Below are 18,680 nucleotides of genomic sequence, written 5' to 3'. Positions count from 1 at the left end.
GCCAGTAATAGTGCAGATTTCAGCTTAAGTTCTAGGCTTGTCTGCATTATGTGTACTGTGGAATACTACTAGAGGAAAAGCCATGTAAATACTGAATCCTACCTAGTGTAGTTCCTTCTTTCAAGGATTGACGTCTCTCCAGTTTCTGCTTGTTTTGGGTTATTCTATTGTACTTTCAAATAGCTCTTTTAGTATTTTGTCACAGAATATAATGGTTATCTGCAGAAGGATTAATCTAACATATGCTACTCTGCCATTACCAGAAGTTATACCACATTACTTTTTATTTTCCATTGATGCTGCATAGGATTGAATTTTTAAAAATTCTACATTTTCTGTGAATGGTGGCACTATCTCATCAAAATCTTCTAAAGGAATTGAGCATATTACTAATCATATTTTTTCTTGTTTCTCTTATAGACAAGAGATGATTTCCTAGGTCAAGTGGATGTTCCACTTTATCCATTACCGGTTGGTATAGGTGCCCATGATTTTCCTTTTGTGTTTATGTTTTTAATTTAATAAATACTTACATATATACAATATAGTTAATGTTAATAATTGATTTATCAAATGTAGACTACTTTTATTTATTAAACATACTGTTTTCTAAAAACTCATTTCAGTTTTCCGTTTCCATTTTCTCTTTAAGATTTCCATACAAGAGAATTTCTGATGTTTGTTGGCATTGTGAAAACATTGTGTAAAAAAGATTAGTTGAAAATATTCTGCTGAATAACTAGAATGAGGAGTGCCTAAGCTCTCAGAAGAAAACTAAGGTAGTTTATGACAATAGAAACATAAAACACTGCGAATCAGGACTAAGAATATAGCAAGGAGGAAAACAGATTCAGGAAACATTGTGAAATAGAACATTATTGAATCACATGTCTGACATGGAGGCTTAAGAAAATAAGAAGTAAAGATAATACAAGTTGAACTTGCAAGATAAGAGTGGCATCTCATATAGAAAAGTGAGGAAGAAAACCCATTTTGTTTTGAAATGCAAAAAAATTACTTTTGGACAGAGTTTTGATAGGGAACAAAGAAAATGAAAGTTTAAAGTAGACTGCTGGCAGAGAGATAAAAATCAGTTATGTAGGGAAAAGGGACTAGAAGGATTGAGTGTTATCACTGTCCAGGCAACAGCAGAATCTCTGAAAATAATGGACTTTCCTGATAAAACAGATAAGAACAGAGGGCCAGCCATTGACTCTCAGTCAACGTGAGTGGATCAGAAAAGAAAGAGAAGACAGACAAGGGGAAACAGGAAAAGAACCAAGTAAAATAATGTCGTGAGAATTTAAGAAAAGAGTTTCAAGGCAGACTGGGTAGTTAACAATGCAAAACATCAGAGAAGGATAATAAAAACTAACAGCTGCTGAATTTTAAAGAAAGAGAAAAAATACTTCTTTTTCAGTCTTTTGAGTTATATTAATTAGCTCTCTACAGTCTTTCCAGAGCATAATCTTTTTTTTTTTTTTTTAAAAACAGGCTTCAGGACCATAAGCTTTCAGTAATATATTTAATCTAGTCTTACTTTCCAGGCTATTGACTTTTTTGGTCTCCTAGAATTATCTCCGTGCTTTAACCAAGCCAGCCTGCAGACATGTGCATAGTCCATACTCTTTTGGGATGTCAACATAGTAACATATATTATTTTTCTGCTTATTGTCTTCTGCCCTCCCTTTGGCTCCACAACCCATCTGCTCAGCTAGTTTTCATATGAGTTGTGATGCCGGCTGCAATTCCTCTTGGGCAGGAAAGCGAAAGCGCTGTCAAGTTAGCATTTGATAAACTAAAGCTACTTTTTTTTCTCACTTCCAACTTAAATTATGCCTTAGGTGATAGTTCATGAGTATTCTTGAAAAGTACATGCTTTTGGTGTTATAGATACATTTTGAAAACCCACTATTTTATTCTAGACAGAAAATCCAAGATTGGAGAGACCATATACATTTAAGGATTTTGTTCTTCACCCAAGAAGGTCAGTAAGTATAAAATAATAGCATATTAAATTTTTTATCTCTTCTTTACACCTTACAGTAGCCTCATTAGAAATTCAGGATTTAAACCTCTGTAAATAAGCTACTTCTAAATATTATTATTATTTTTAAAACTTCATTGCTATTTCTGATTAAAAGTACTATATGCACATTGCAAAACACTGAAAATACAGAAAGTGATCACACCCCTTTGGGAAAGATTTGTCCTTCTAATACTTATCAGACCAGAAGGCTAAAATTTGTCATTATTTTATATTTATTTTTGTCTTAAAGTTTATGTCATATTGTCATACTGTGCTTTAAAAAATCACAAACATGAATTCATCTAAAACCATTATCCAACTCGACGTGCACAAAGCCAATTTCAGAAAAACCTAACTATATTTTGTATACTTTAAAAAGTATTTCAGAAGACTCAAATATTTAGAGAAAATAACATAAGACTGGAATTTAAAACCCAAATAGCATGCTTATAATTCCATTTTCCCAAAGTTACTTGATGTTTATCAAAAAAATTTAAATTTAAGCTGTAACCAGAACTCCTTTTGATCTTCTATACCACATTGACAAGTAAAATCTAGTCAAAACATGTGTGTGAATTTACTCTCAAAAAGGTCAAACTAAAGCAGAGAAAGGACATCTGTGAAAGCAACAGTATTTGTCTTGTTTCTTAAACTATAAAATGCATTTGAAAGGGTACTATTGGAACTTAGTAAAATTTTTCACTTAAAGTGATGTTTTTAAGTTACTGTTTGTAATATAAATATTAAAACAAAATGAAAAGGAGTGTTCACTGACTGTTAATATTTACTCTCTATAAAGGAAGTCACATTTAATTTCTGTAGATATCTGGAATGTAAATCTTTCGTCTTTTAATTTTAGACTGATTGTGACATCTGCATATCAGGAATGACTAAATTGTTTTTTCTTCTTTGATTGTCCTGGCAGCCTGCTTTTCAATTTGTCACATGCTTTCTGGCTTCTTTATCTTTAAAAAATACAATTTGCTGCTTCTGTCTGCAATGACTATTATTGCAAGTGTAGAAAGAACTTTATTCAGATAGAAAATGTACGACTACATTCCTAAATTTGTTTGAGCCCCATTAAGTCAAAACCTTGAGGCTTCTTTTCTAATTGAGAAGACATGAAACGTACAATTGTAGAGAAACTTTTCAGCAAAACATTATCTGAGCACATTTTCTGTATCCATCTTTTATAGCCACAAGTCAGAATGTTCACATCTCCTTCAGTATGGAGACACAAGCCACATTAGCAGCCTTGGAAATAAGCATCGGGGATTTCACTGACTACTCGGGAAAGGATACACTGAATGTGCCAAATTCATGAAAACTATACAGAGAAGAGCTAAAAAGATTAGGGGAGGCTTGGGAGTGGGGGTAGGTAATCTCTTGAAGACAGAATAAAAAGATTAGAACTCTTGTCTAGAAAGACAAAGGGTAATTGCTACATATCTGATATCTGTAAAAATCATCTCCAAAAAAATCTATATAGAGAGCTGAGACAAGCAAGGATTTCTTAAGTAAATCATAGGATGCTAGAATTGATGAGGGCAATAGATAGAATTAAGCCTTAAATTAGAAGCTTATGAAAGCACTGTAATCGCAGCACTTTGGGAGGCTGAGGTGGGTGGATTGATTGAGCCCAAGAATTCCAGACCAGCCTGGGCAACATGCAAAACCCTGTCTCTACAAAAAAATACAAAAATTAACTGGGCGTGGTGGCGCATGCCTGTAGTCCCAGTTATTTGGGAGGCTAAGGTGGGAAGATCACCTGAGCCTGGGAGGTCAAGGCTGCAGTGAACGGTGATTGAGCCACTGCACTCCAGCCTGAGCGACAGAGGGAGATGCTGTCTTAAAAAAAAAAAGCAGCAGCAGCAGCTTGTGAAAGACAGGTTTTCAAAAGATTTAAAATATTACTACAGCAAGCAGCAGCCTTTAGCTTAGACAACTAATTATTCAAAGAGGTGATACAATATAAAAATAGATTAGGTAAATTAATGTGTGACAGATTCAAACAGCTGCCAAAGAGATGTAGCAGGTTTCAGACACTTATCAAGCCTTGCCCTCTACTCTTCTGTCATCCAAAAAAATACGGCCAGATTAGTATCCCTAAAGCACATCTCTGAGGATACCTTTCTCTATCCCCCAAATTCTCAGTGATTTACCAAAATATGCAAAATAAAGTCTGAAGTTGTCTGATTTTGCCTGACCTCTGGACCATCCCAACCTCATATAGTTTCCTTAACATATCCTATAATCCAGCCAAACTCAACTACTGCCATTTCCTTAATTGCACCCACAGTTTCCCACCTGTTTCCTGGATCTTGCCCTTTTCTCCACTCATAATGCCTTTTCCTCTATTGCCACAGATGAGAATCCTCCCCAATCTCCTAATCCCAACTCAAAGACCAGCTTCTCTTTGACATTGTCTCTGATGGTTCACTTAAACTTCCTTAGCATCATCTTTGTGGCATAACAATTATTTATTTATATATGTTTCCCTTTTCTCCACCTTCTGTTCCTTTCCCTGGATATCTTCTGCCCCGGAACTTGTTTTTGAACCTCCCTTTGTAGACCCCCTGGTACCTAGTGGGTGTTCATTAAACTCTTATTAATTGAATACTTTTCTCCCTGGTGTTAAAGTTTTATGGATATTTATTTTCTTTTCTACAGTCACAAATCAAGAGTTAAAGGTTATCTGAGACTAAAAATGACTTATTTGCCTAAAACCAGTGGCTCAGAAGATGATAATGCAGAACAGGCTGAGGAATTAGAGGTGAGATTTTATAAATATTTGGTTAAACTAAAAAAAAATTTAATTTCTTATTTTACTGTACTCTGAAGAACAATAACTATTGAATGAAGTTAATGTGTAAATAAAAATTATTTACTTGGACTTTTATTTCACCCAAGCATTCATTAATAGTCTTAAGGATATTTCTGTAGAATGAATGGCCATTATTGATGGCCTTCTTAAAGGTCTAAGGAGTAGAGAATAGAATATAAATCTAGTTTTTCAAAGTTTTCTAAAACTGTATATTCTCTCCATTAAAGTAAGAACACAGTTTAGTATTTTGAAGTTAAATATATGGACATTTTGAGGAGACTCCACTGATTAGGAACTCTTTTATGAAATTTAAGTCCTGTTAATATTCTTCTTATGGTGGGAGGGCTCATAGGAAAGGAGGGGAATTAGGGAGCAAGGAGAATTTAAGTGATCTAATAAAGAGCCTTCTGTATGTGGGGCAAGTAGAATTTAACAATTTTCATGGATGACAGGATGAGAGGAAAGTCCAAGTCAAGATTTGTGTAGAGTTACGTGCATCTGGAATAAGCAAGTAGGAGGCAGAAAATATGTATTTGAAATAGAATTGGATAGGGTTTGGAGACTGGAATCCTAGTTGCACACTATCTAGCCAGACCTGAGTGAGTCATTGAACTTTTCTGAACCTCAGGATCTTGTGTGCAGAGTGACAGGATGGCACCAGATGACCTCGAGGGTTTCTTCCAGCAAAAAAATTTATGATTTGGAAAGGGGTCAATAAAACACCTGCTCCTTGAGGTTCCTTTTGAAAGCACGTTATCATCAAAAAGAAGTATTTATTCAGTGGCTGTATTAGTCCATTTTCATACTGCTGTGAAGAAGTACCCGAGACTGGGTAATTTATAAAGCTTTAAAAAGAGGTTTAATGGACTCATAGTTCCACATGGCTGGGGAGGCTTCACAGTCATGGTGGAAGGTGAAAGAGGAGCAAAGGCACAGCTTACATGGTGACAGGCAAGAGAGTGTGTGCTGGGGAACAGCCCTTATAAAACTATCACATCTCGTGAGATTTATTCACTGTCATGAGAACAGCACCTGAAAAACTCACTCTCATGATTCAGTTACCTCCCACTGAGTGCCTCCCATGACGCGAGGGGATTATAGAAGCTACAATTCAAGATGAAATTTGAGTGGGGACACAGCCAGGCCATATCAACAGCAGTTACTAAAAGCAGAGCACACAGCGTATGGCACCAAATTGCTCTAGAGGCTTCTTATTTGGTGCCTTGCTTAACACTTTTGCCTCTTTGACTGAGCGCCTGCTTATGTCTCCATGAGAACAGTGAAGCTGAGGGTCTTCCCCAGGGGCTAGGCTCTACCTCACATGCCCATGTACCTTGAGAAAGAAAGCTCTAGAACAAGTAGTGAATTTGCAGCAGAGCTTTTTGGGAAAATTTTAAATGCACTGAGATTTTGCTTTGCAAGAAAATCCATAATAATAGAAAGATAGAAGAAAGACTTTTTTTTTTTTTTTTCCTGAAGTCAGGGTCTTGCTCTGGGGCCCATGCTGGAGTGCAGTGGTACAATCTCAGCTCACTGCAACCTCCTGCCTCCTGGGTTCAAGCAATTTTCATGCCTCAGTCTCCCAAGTACCTGGGTTTACAGGCATGTGCCAGCATGCCTGGCTAATTTTTGTATTTTTAGTAGAGACGGAGTTTTACTATGTTGACCAGGCTGGTCTTGAACTCCTGGCCTCAAGCCGTCCATCTGCCTCGGCGTCCCAAAGTGCTGGGACTATAGGCGTGAGCCACGGTACCCGGCCAAGAAAGAATCTTTTTTCTTTACTCACAGTATAGGTAGCCCCTAGTTTGGTGACCAAAGAACTTGTTATCCTCTCAATTCTCTCTTCACTTATTTGATTAACTTTTTCTTATGTATTTTTATCTGATTTTCATATAATAATCATTTTTAAAGTTTTCAAGTATTTATTCAGTAGAAGTTTCTCTACCTGGCTTTTTGGTGTACCAGTGTGTCTTGCATAATGGAATTCTGTTTGAAATGAAGGATATCTGCTGTAAAGAAAGAAAATTATTTATTTAGTAACTTAAAAAAATTTAACAGCATTTCGTTATTTAGTAACCTGTTCCAAGTTTTGCCCACATGCATGCATCATAGGACCCTATTCACAGTTGAGTTTCTGTGGAGAGAACTGCTTCACTTCATTTTGTGGTCTCATGTCTCAATGTTTGAATTCCCTCAGAATGCACCTTATAATTTCAGGAGATGTAAGCGTGTAGGAGTTTATTTATGAAAGGCCCTAGGAATTCAAACACATGAATCTGTGCTTATTTACCTTCTGTGTAGCTAATGACTAGAGGAGTCTTGCCTAGTCCTTTGACAGCTAGTTTGTGACTGTATAAATTCTACTATTTAAAGAAAACAATTGTAATTTTGAAATGAAGCTCACTCTTAGGTAGTCTGTATTCTGTAGTAAAGTATGGCTATAATAGATAATTATGTAACAGTTGATTTTTGTACCGTTTGCAACTTTAGGGTTACTTGTATGTATTTTACAAAATTAACATATAAAATGTTGGTTGTACCTCTGAATACTTTCTTCCTGACCCTCTTTGACTTGATTAAATTGTGAGCGATTACATATTAGCTTTGAGGTTAGAAATTAAATAAGGTTCATTGATACTTAGAAAGTTATTTTATAAAGAATAGCAGCTGATACATATTTAATAGGAAGGCCTGGTATCCAAAACTTGACTGTATAGAGGCATTCTCTCCAGTCTTTCTAAACAGTGTTTGATTGTACAACTCTACTTCCACAAATTTGAGACAGGTTTTTCTTAAGCCTTTAATTAAATTAATTTTTGTTCTTTCTCTTCTTGAATTCACTCAGATAATATAAATACATTAAGCAGACCTTTAAGGGAGAAATCTCTAAGAAGCTTTAAAAGAAATATTCTTTTGGTACCATTTTTCGAGTGCTGAGTGTTTTTATAATCCTTTACAGCAGTAGTGAGAACTATTTTATTAATAAATTGTATTAATCTTAAAGGAAATTAATCAATGATTATGTTCAACTAAAAAATGTTAAGCTTATCTTTTCTCACAAGAGTAAAATATAAAAACTTACATGTTTTTGGGATTGAAACCAGAAAAATGCAATCTGATTCAATATATGCAAGACTAATTTTTAGGTATGCTAGATCCTATATCATCATAGTTTAAGGGAAAGGAAAAGAAAGAAGGAAGATAAACATGGATGGACAGACAAAGTAAGAGGATATAGGGAAAGAAGAGAATGGAATTTGGGCAATAAAAAGAAAAAAAAACCAGATAACAATTCTTATAAAAGAGGTAAAAAGGAAAAAAAAAAGAGAAGAAAGGTTGGGCACAGTGGCTCACGCTGGTAATCCCAGCACTTTGGGAGACTAAGGCAGGAGGATTGCTTGAGCCCAGGAGTTTGAGACCAGCCTGGGCAACATAACGAGACCCCATCTCTACAAAAAAAAATTAAAAATTAGCTCGGCATGGTAGTATGCACCTAAAGCCTAAGGTGAAAGATTACTTAAGCTCAGGAGGTCAAGGCTGCAGTGAGCTGTGATGGCACCACTGCACTCCAACCTGGATGTCAGACCGTGTGGAGAGAGAGAGAAGAAAGAAAGAGAAATTCCCATCCAGACCTTTTCTCCCAAAATAATTTATTCCGTCGTCTTGCTCCTCCACTACCCGTCACCTTCTATACAGAGCTAGCCAAAATAGATCAACCTTGCTGCAGAAACCCCCTATCCATTTCTCCCTGCTACCAAAAAACATTCCTTTCCTTCCCAACTCTTCCCTGAGGCCTCATTTTCAAGTCTAGCCTTCCAACGTAGAAGAATTCTCTTCCATCTTGGAAGCAATCCACTGCGTGTCACACAACAGTCATTTACTGCTGATCTCCAGGCCTATAACAGAAACTCTGTGTATCTAAGGAAATTATTCTGTGTCAGTTATCCAAGTACCGAACATGTTTGCCACTTTGTCATTTGCTCTTTATAACATATATATATATGTCAGTAGTTTTGGCCATACACAAATTTGGGTGTTTTGTTGTCAAATTTATAGATCTTCTCTTTCATGCCTTCAAGGTTTGGTGTCATACTTAACAGTGTCCCACTCATAAAATGTATTTCTAAAATTTTCAACAGTTTGTTACTAATACTTTTTGGTTTCACTTTTAAACGTTTAGATATTATTCAGTCTGTAACTTTTCCTGATACAAGGCATGAGGTAGGGATTCAAGTGAAGTTTTTTCCAAATGGGTGCCCATTTTCTAAGTAATCTGCTTATTTTGCCACAGATTTGAAATGTCTTTATCATATTCTAAATTGCTATAAAGTTTTTTTTTTTTTTGAAACAGAGTCTTGCTCTGTCGCCCAGGCTAGAGTACAGTGGTGCAATCTCTGCCTCCCGGGCTCAAGCAATTCTCTTGCCTCAGCCTTTCAAGTAGCTGGAATTACAGGTGCCCACCACCATGCCTGGCTAATTTTTGTATTTTTAGTAGAGACAGGGTTTCACCATGCTGGCCAGGCTGGTCTCAAACTCCTGACCTCAAGTGACCCGCCCACCTCGGCTTCCCAAAGTGCTGAGATTTCAGATGTGAGCCACCATGCCCGGCCAAAATTCCTATAAAGTTGAGTTTCTTTCTGGGCAAATCTGTTGAGCTGCCTGTCAATGCATGCACCAGAACCACACAGCTTTAATTGTTGTCATTTATAATATGTTTTATCTGGTAGGGTTGATCTTCACTTCTTGCTCTTCTTTTTAAAAATTGTGCTGCTTATTCCTGCTTGTTTATGTTTCTATTTGAACTTGAGAATTGCCTTGTATCTTTTTTTTTTTTTTTTTTTTTGAGACCGAGTTTCGCTCTTGTTGCCCAGGCTGGAGTGCAATGGCATGATCTTGGCTCACCGTAACCTCTGCCTCTCGAGTTCAAGCAATCCTCCTGCCTCAGCCTCCCGAGTAGCTGGGATTACAGGCACCCGCCACCACACCCAGCTAATTTTGTATTTTTAGTAGAGACAGGGTTTCTCCATGTTGGTCAGGCTGGTTTCAAACTCCGAGTTCAGGTGATCTGCCCGCCTCGGCTTTCCAAAGTGCTGAAATTATAGGCCTGAGCCACTGCACCCAGCCTATTCTTTTAAAATCATAATGTAGTTTTGTTGGAATCTTGGTAAATTTGTAGATTAGCATGGGAAGAATTGACACCTTCGTGAGACTGAGTCTTCCCAGCCAAGATTAGACTATGTCTTTCCCTTATTTAAGTCTTCTTTTGTGTCCTTTTGGGAGCATTTTAAAGTTTTCTTCACCAGTTTATTTCAGTTTCTAATGCTGTCCTAACCAATCAGTATTTAATAGAATCTTTGACCTACTGCCTTTTCTTTTATGAGGTTTCTCATATAAAAGCATTAACTCTTGGTACTCTTTTCTATCAGTTCCTACTTTAACTGCCCTAACTAAGGCTTTATGTTAATTTTGCCCCTTATTAGTCTCTGAGAAACCAAACTTCCAGTGCATTTTTTTTTTTTAATCTTTCTTTGGCTGTTTTATGACTTGATCAAATGCCTTGCCTTGGTCTGGAGGAGAAAGAGAGAAATCAGACCAGGGAATCAATGACTTTTCCATCACTAGAGAATTCACTGTAGCAGTTATTTCTAAATCATTTGCCCTTCCGTATCTTGCCCCTTTATGCATTTGACCTTTATCTAATGATTTTTTCCATGTGTCAGGTAGTTATTGATTTCTACCGTAAACAAGGTGCTTTCTCTGCAGGAAAGACAATGACCAATGAGAAATAATCCTTGCTGATAATTTAGAGAATAGCCTAAGATTACACGAGTAGTTTAAACTATGCTTCTCAATTTCTCAGTGCTTTCCAACTTTCCATGGTTGTTTATTTAAAAGATCTTTTGTCCTTTTTTTTTTAGATTTTTTTTTTTTTTTTTTTTTGAGGCGGAGTCTCGCTCTGTCGCCCAGGCTGGAGTGCAGTGGCCAGATCTCGGCTCACTGCAAGCTCCGCCTCCCGGGTTTACGCCATTCTCCTGCCTCAGCCTCCCGAGTAGCTGGGACTACAGGCGCCCGCCACCGCGCCCAGCTAGTTTTTTGTATTTTTTAGTAGAGACGGGGTTTCACTGTGTTAGCCAGGATGGTCTCGATCTCCTGACCAAATTTTATTTTTGATTGACAAACTATAATTGTATATATTTATGGAGGACAGTGTGATGTTTTGGTATATGCTTACAATGCAGAATGATGAAATCAGGCTAATTAAATCTGTGACCTCGCATACTTTTATTACTTTTTTGTTATGAACATTTTAAATAGATTTGTCTTAAAGTTCTGTTTTATTGTGGTTTTGAGACAGGGTCTGGTTCTGTCCCCGAGGCAGAACCTGGTGGAAACTTTACAGGCTGGTGCCTTTAAAGTTTTTTTTTTTGAAAAAGTTTTGGACAATTTTAGACAAAATTTCAATGGTTATCATTTTTGCAAAAAAAAAACCTCTTCATTATCATAAAGTGTATTATGGTCTTAAAAATTGAGGATTGTTAATTCTGTGTATGCATAATTTCTAAAACTTGGTATAATAAATCTCCTTTTAAATTTCCTTTAGCATATAATTTCTAAAGTTAAAAAAAATCATGCATAAACTTAATTGCTACCATCCTGTTTTTCAGCCTGGCTGGGTTGTTTTGGACCAACCAGATGCTGCTTGCCATTTGCAGCAACAACAGGAACCTTCTCCTCTACCTCCAGGGTGGGAAGAGAGGCAGGATATCCTTGGAAGGACCTACTATGTAAACCATGAATCTAGAAGAACACAGTGGAAAAGACCAACCCCTCAGTATGTGCTGATGGCTTTCACAATTTTAATCTGGAAGCACTTTAACTACAAATTTTCATTTTGAAGTCATGTCTCAGATGGATTCATAACAGTATAGTGATCCATAAACTATAAGAATACTAGGATTTTTATGGCCCAGGACTTTGAAAATCCTAACTCTGCTGTTTCTTTTTTTAAATGACTTGGTAATATTCAAAATTATTTGACACTAGATACTACCCTTTTAATTGTCTCTTAATTTTAATAAGTTTTGAATTATTATATAGCCACAAATGGTATATGTTTCTTTTTAGGCTGAATTAGAAGTCTTAGAGAATTTTTATAGTTTATTATTAAAATATAATAAAATGTTAATTTCTACAGTACTCTTTTTAAAATATAAATTATTTGTAAAATATAAAGGACTCAATAATAACGGTCTTACGTTAAACGCCCGTTTGATAGTCTGGTCAATATCCACACAACTTCCAACATGCACAGATCAAAGATGGAACGACTTTCAACATATTCTAACTTATGTCTCCTCAGTGATTTTTTTATTATCATTAGACTGTGTATACATTTATAATATCTCCCATTCATATTGTTCTCAAATCCCCTTCCATTTTTCCTTCCATATAGTCTTATAAAGTCTTCCTTTAGTCTTCTGTTTGAAACATACTTGTAATTTTTTAATGTGTTCATTAGTCTCCTAATTTTTGGCTTTGATATTTTGTGCCTGATATATGCCAGGCACTTTCATAGATATTTTCTGTTCTCATATCCTTCCAAAACAAATCAGCAATTCAAGTACTTCATGGCACAGAAGCTTCAATCTTCATAGAGTGACATACAGACTGCAAAGCTGAAGACACTATAGAATTCTGCAGAATTGCCCTGTTGTATACCTCAGTATTATGGCAAGCCTTACTTGAGCAAAATGATATTTCTTTCACTGTGGCTGATGTCATTTTCAGGTAGCCAAAATCAAATATTTAGGGGGAAAAAAACACAAGCTTTCCCTTAGAACCATGTATCAAAGTTATGTTTTCTTTAGCTACAGTACAGTAAGAACTGGTCTTCCAACTAGCCTGAGCTCATGTGGCATTAAATAAATTAACAATAATTTTATTATTAAATATTTGAACAAAATTCTTGATCTGATAGACTGGTTATATTAAATGCAAATAATTAGAATAATATAAATGACTGGTGTAAGGGTGTTCAATCTGATTTTTTTTTAATTTTTGTGGGTCCCTAATAGGTATATATATTTGTGGGGTACATGAGATGTTTTGTTGTAGGCATGCAAGGCATAATAATCACATCGTGGAAAATGGGGTGTCCATCCTCACAAGCCTTTATCCTTTTTCTTACAAACAATCCAATTACAGTCTTCTGGTTGTTTTTAAATGTACAATTCAATTATTATTGACTGTAGTCACCTGTTAAGCTATCAAATACTAGGTCTTATTCATTCTTTCTATTTTTTTTTAAATGCTCATTAACCATCCAATCTGATTTATTGTACTCCTAAGCTCAGACAAATCTTTACTATTACCATTTTCAGAACAGGCTCATGACTGTATATTACCAAAAACAGATACCATTCCTAACAGATATGTAATTCCTAAGCTTTTCATTATAAAATTATTACACCATCTTTCATTCTGCCCTTCACATTGATGCATGGAGTACTCTACTCCTGGCTTAAGACCAATTCTAGAAAATATACTATCTGATTCACAAAAATGTATGTGTAACTCTATTACTCTTATAATAACATGGAAAAATAATATAATGAAATAATCTGTGAAGCTCTCTGATAGTCATTCATTCAACAAATATTTTTGAGTACCTATATGTGTTGGACATTATCCTAGGCACAGTGACACTTAAATATCAAATCAGACATGTTGTACCTTTCCACAAAACCTTAAACTCAGTAAGGTACTCCAAATATACCAGTCTGCCTACCCATGATTGAATCTATGCATGCTGAAATAGCCTTTGATCAAAGACAATACTTTTTTTTGTTTGTTTGTTTTTTTTTTTGAGACGCAGTCTCGCTCTGTTGCCCAGGCTGGAGTGCAGTGGCGTGATCTCGGCTCACTGCAAGCTCTGCTTCCCGGGTTCACGCCATTCTCCTGCCTCAGCCTCCCAAGTAGTTGGGACTACAGGCACCCACCACCATGCCCAGCTAATTTTTTGTATTTTTAGTAGAGATGGGGTTTCACCGTGTTGGCCAAGATGGTCTCGATCTCCTGACCTCATGATCCGCCCACCTTGGCCTCCCAAAGTGCTGGGATTACAGGCGTGAGCCACCGCGCCCAGCTAGACAATACATTTTTTTGTTGATCTAATGTAGATTTTTTTTTTCAATGATCACAGAATCTTTGACAATCATTTTAACTAAAGACATGGATGATGGCTTTTTATACTTCCAATATAGGGACAACCTAACAGATGCTGAGAATGGCAACATTCAACTGCAAGCACAACGTGCATTTACCACCAGGCGGCAAATATCCGAGGAAACAGAAAGTGTTGATAACCGAGAGTCTTCCGAGGTATAAGTAGTTTCCTAGTTCTCCTTGATAGACATGTTATAGCAATAAAGTATGTGTGGCTCAAGCTTATTCTGTTCATTTTAGAACTGGGAAATTATAAGAGAAGATGAAGCCACCATGTATAGTAGCCAGGCCTTCCCATCACCTCCACCATCAAGTAACTTGGATGTTCCAACTGATCTTGCAGAAGAATTGAATGCCAGACTCACCATTTTTGGAAATTCAGCCACAAGCCAGTCAGCATCCAGCTCAGTAAGATGCTCTTAGATTTTGTTATGGCTTCAGTAGTTTATATTATGCTTATTATACCATTCAACAACTAACTTTTATGTAAAATTTTGTCTTAAATGCAATAGTATGTAATAATATGTTAGGGATCTTGGGACTTTATAACATGGGCATTTTTCAAATATCCCCATCAATAGTATATGGACCAGAGTCATGGCATCCAAATTTCCATTATGTCAATACCCTCCAGACAAAAATCACTAGGGACACATTTGTAATTGAACAACTTGGATTTATTATTCATTTAGGCAAGGGAGAACACGCACCATGGTGTTTTGGTAACAGAATGTTAGAAAAGACTTCAAGGATTTGGGCTCCCATTAGATGATTTTGAAGAGGGTTTTAGGAAGCAGGACTTTGCTCTGTGTGAGATGCTGTTGGGAAGCAGGGATAATTCTATGATTTTGCATCTCAAATCTTATCCGTAGTGAGGCTAAAGCTATGATTAGCAAAGTAGAACAGTCACTCACATTTGCTAGGAGAGGGAAATGTTTGGTATTTTGTGGCTTGGACAGTGTTCATGTTTTGTCTATATTCAGCCACAATTATAGAGTGGTCTTGATTTTGTCTTGATCTTACCTATGAGTGCCAGGCCAGCTCCTGGATGTTAGGGACTGCTTTTCTCTCTCCCAGTTATGCTGAACTTGGTTTTTTGTTTGTTTGTCTGTTTGTTTGTTTGTTTTGAGATATCTCACTCTGTCACCTAGACTGGAGTGCAGTGGTGCTGTCTTGGCTCACTGCAAACTCCACCTCCCAGCTTCAAGCGATTCTCATGCCTCAGCCTCCTGAATAACTGGGATTACAGGCGCATACCACCACGCCCAGCTAATTTTTGTATTTTTAGTAGAGATGAAGGAGTTTGACCCTGTTGGCCAGGCTGGTCTTGAACTCCTGGCCTCAAGTGATCCACCCGCCTCAGACTCCCAAAGTGCTGGGATTACAGGCATGAGCCACTGCTTCTGACCTGAAATTTTAAGATTATATCACAAATGTCACCAACAGGTATCTATGAATAAGAACTGATATACTTTGACTAAACAAGGAAATCGATGACATTTTCACTTCAGCCACTACTGTAAAAACTGTTGTCCATAGTGTTCAGAATAAAGTATTCCAGCATATGCTTCCATGATGAGAACTTCATAGCTAGCTGTCTAAACTCTATCAGGGGAGATTCAGTAGGAGACAAAGATTACTCTCTGAGAGGATGCTATTTGTTATTTCCAGTTGAGGTTTCCATGCTTTTCATTTAGTTAGTAAATATTTATTGAGAGCAAGTAAATATTTATTGAGAGCAAGGTACTATATGCTAGTTACTGAGGATACATCAGTAAATAAAATTAACAATATCTCCTGCCTTCATAGGACTTATATTCTAGTGCAGAGGAAAACAAACTACAACTGGTGGACCAAATCGGCAGCTGCCTGTTATGAATAATTACCACTGGAATACAGCCACATCATTTGTTTAGATATTGCCCATCTCTGCTTTCACACTACATCATCTCAATTGAGTAGTTACAGCAGCAACCATATGGCCCACAGTCAGTATTTACTGTCTGGACCTTAACAGGAAATGTGTGCTAACCTCTGCTCTAGCATCTTCTTCAAGAAGCTTCACAGTAGATAGTTGTACGTGAATATGAATATCCACCAGTAAATCTGCCTGCCTGCCTCCTGCCCTTCCTTTCTTCCATTTGTCTGTTCTGTCTTCATTCATTTCATTTTTTCACAGGAGGGTAGGACAGGGCAGTCAAAGACCTAAAGAATAAACTACATTAGGCCAGGCATGGTGGCTCACGCCCATCATCCCAGCACTTTGGGAGGCTGAGGTGGACAGATGGCTTGAGGTCAGGAGTTCAAGACCAGCCTGGGCAACATGGTGAAACCTTGTCACTACTAAAAATACAAAAATTAGCTGGGTGTGGTGGTGCACACCTGTAATCCCAGCTACTCAGGAGGCTGAGGTAGAAGAATTGCTTGAACCAGGAGGCAGAGGTTGCAGTGAGCCAAGATCGCACCATTGCACTCCAGCTTGGGTGACAGTGAAACTCCGTCTCAAGAAAAAAAAAGAATAAACTATATTGATTCACTGGTGATAAATCACATGCAATCCCATCCCTTTTCTTCCTGGTATTTTTTTTTTACTTAAAGTAATACCTGGCAACCATATAGTGTGATACTATGCAGCCATTGAAGAGAACAAGGTGGGCTCAAGTGTATATGTTGGATGGAACAATCCCTAAGAGCTGCTGGTAAATGAAAAACAGCAAGGTACAGAACAGTGTGTTTGTTATGCCAGAATTTATGTAAATTACTTAAATGCAGAGCATAAATGTGTGTATGATTTACTCAAGAACGAAACAGGAAACTAGTAACGTTGCTTGCCTCTGAAGAGAGGCAAAGAATGAACAGGATATATATTGTTTGTACCTTTTGGTTTTTTGAGATAGGATCTCACTCTGTTGCCCAGGCTGGAGTGCAGTAGCATGATCATAGCTCACCGCAATCTCAAACTTCTGAGCTCAAGGGATTCTCCCACCTCAGCCTCTGGAGTAGCTGGTACTACAGGCACATGCCATTGTACCCCCACTAATTTTTTAAAAAATTTTTGTAGAGACTGGGTATAGTATTGTTGCCTAGGCTTCTTTCGAATTTTATAACATGGATGATTGTTACCTATTTTTAAAAAATATTTTTAAAGCACTGTATGGTTACGGTTACAAATTGAAATTGTATTTAGGTATATAAAATAAAACTTAAGGCTGGGCATCGTGGCTCACACCTGTAATTCCAGCACTTTGGGAGGCCAAGGCGGGCAGATCACATGAGGTCAGGAGTTTGAGACCAGCCTGGCCAACATGGCGAAAACCCGTCTCTATTAAAAATATAAAAATTAGCCGGGTACGGTAGCACGTGTCTGTAATCCCAGCTACTCAGTAGGCTGAGGCAGGAGAATTGCTTGAACCTGAGAGGTGGAGGTTGCAGTGAGACAAGATCACGCCACTGCATTCCAGCCTGGGCGACAGAGCAAGACTCTGGCTCAAAAAAATAAATAAGTAAAATAAATAAATAAATAAATAAATAAATAAATAAATAAATAAAAATTAAATCTTCCATCTTACCACTAGTGTATGCTCCCTCGGTCACTATTAGTGGTCAAAGACTAAAGAATAAATGATATTGATTTGCTGGTGATAAATCACATGCATACATATATGGAAACTTTTTCTGTATATTCATAAACATGCGTGCATACACATATATTTGTAGATGATTTTTTAGCCTGAGATCATCTTAAACATACTTTTTGGTAATTTGCTTTGTTCACTTGCTGTCTCTTAGACATTGAGCCATTTCAGTATATATAGATGTACTCCTTTAGAAACCAACTAAAACAATCGTTAAACTCTGGCATATTCCAATGTACAAGTAGCCCTTAGTTTCACCAGTCTCCTATTAAAAGACTTTAGATTGTTTACAGTACTATTATAAACAGTACTACAGTGGATATTCTGATTTAATTTGTACGTGCATTGTAAATTTTGATGTCGTTAAATAACAAAACTAAGATATTTCAGATAGTGATAATAGCATGAATAGAAAAACATAAGGAAAGAATGAACAAGAGATTTCCAGGAAACAAGTAGTCTGGAATGTCCGGGGGTGGATTGCAAAGTGGGAAGTGGCAGAAGAAGTCAGGAAGAGGCAGGTCGTGGTGCTCAGGAAGCGTTGTTTTCTGTGCTGTCATGGGCTTCAGCTCCAGAATGACACGACTGGCTGTGCACTGCAGGATGCTCTGAACCTGCAGCGTGCAGCATGGAGAATGGACTTAAGGAAGTAAGACTTGCCATGAGGAAACCTATTAGGATATGGCTGCCATTGTCATCGAAGTGACAAAAGATGAAAATTTGAAGTTAAAACAACAATAAAACTAGTAACTAAAGTGGAGAGAGAGTGTATTTGAGAATAGTTTCTGTGAGACATTCAAGAGAAGGTGTCCAGGAGGCAGTCCAGCACCGGGGGTGTGGGAGCTGGATGTGTGAAGGTGTCCACGTAGGGGGCTGAGAGCGACCACGTGCCTCAGCCTGCAGTCTCGACAGCTGCATCCTAGCCAGCCTTCTCTCTTCTGCCCTGTCATGCTTACCCTCACTACCT

At 37.3% G+C, this 18,680-nt stretch overlaps 1 protein-coding gene across 2 annotated transcripts in view; it reads left to right on the top strand.

Moving 5' to 3' along the window:
* NEDD4 (NEDD4 E3 ubiquitin protein ligase) overlaps positions 1-18,680 on the top strand; it is a 167,711-nt gene that overhangs the window by 118,253 nt on the left and 30,778 nt on the right. For both annotated transcript variants that reach the window (XM_008016512.3, XM_008016509.3), the window contains 6 exons: positions 421-471; positions 1,926-1,987; positions 4,700-4,802; positions 11,519-11,685; positions 14,117-14,234; positions 14,319-14,486. In XM_008016512.3, the coding sequence (XP_008014703.3) occupies positions 421-471; positions 1,926-1,987; positions 4,700-4,802; positions 11,519-11,685; positions 14,117-14,234; positions 14,319-14,486 (669 nt within the window). The remainder of the gene's footprint in view (positions 1-420; positions 472-1,925; positions 1,988-4,699; positions 4,803-11,518; positions 11,686-14,116; positions 14,235-14,318; positions 14,487-18,680) is intronic.

This window comes from Chlorocebus sabaeus, chromosome 26, assembly GCF_047675955.1.
Source record: "Chlorocebus sabaeus isolate Y175 chromosome 26, mChlSab1.0.hap1, whole genome shotgun sequence".
NCBI lineage: Eukaryota > Metazoa > Chordata > Mammalia > Primates > Cercopithecidae > Chlorocebus > Chlorocebus sabaeus.
The sequence above is the reverse complement of the archived record's forward strand: the minus strand, read 5'-3'. Positions and strand labels throughout refer to the sequence as shown.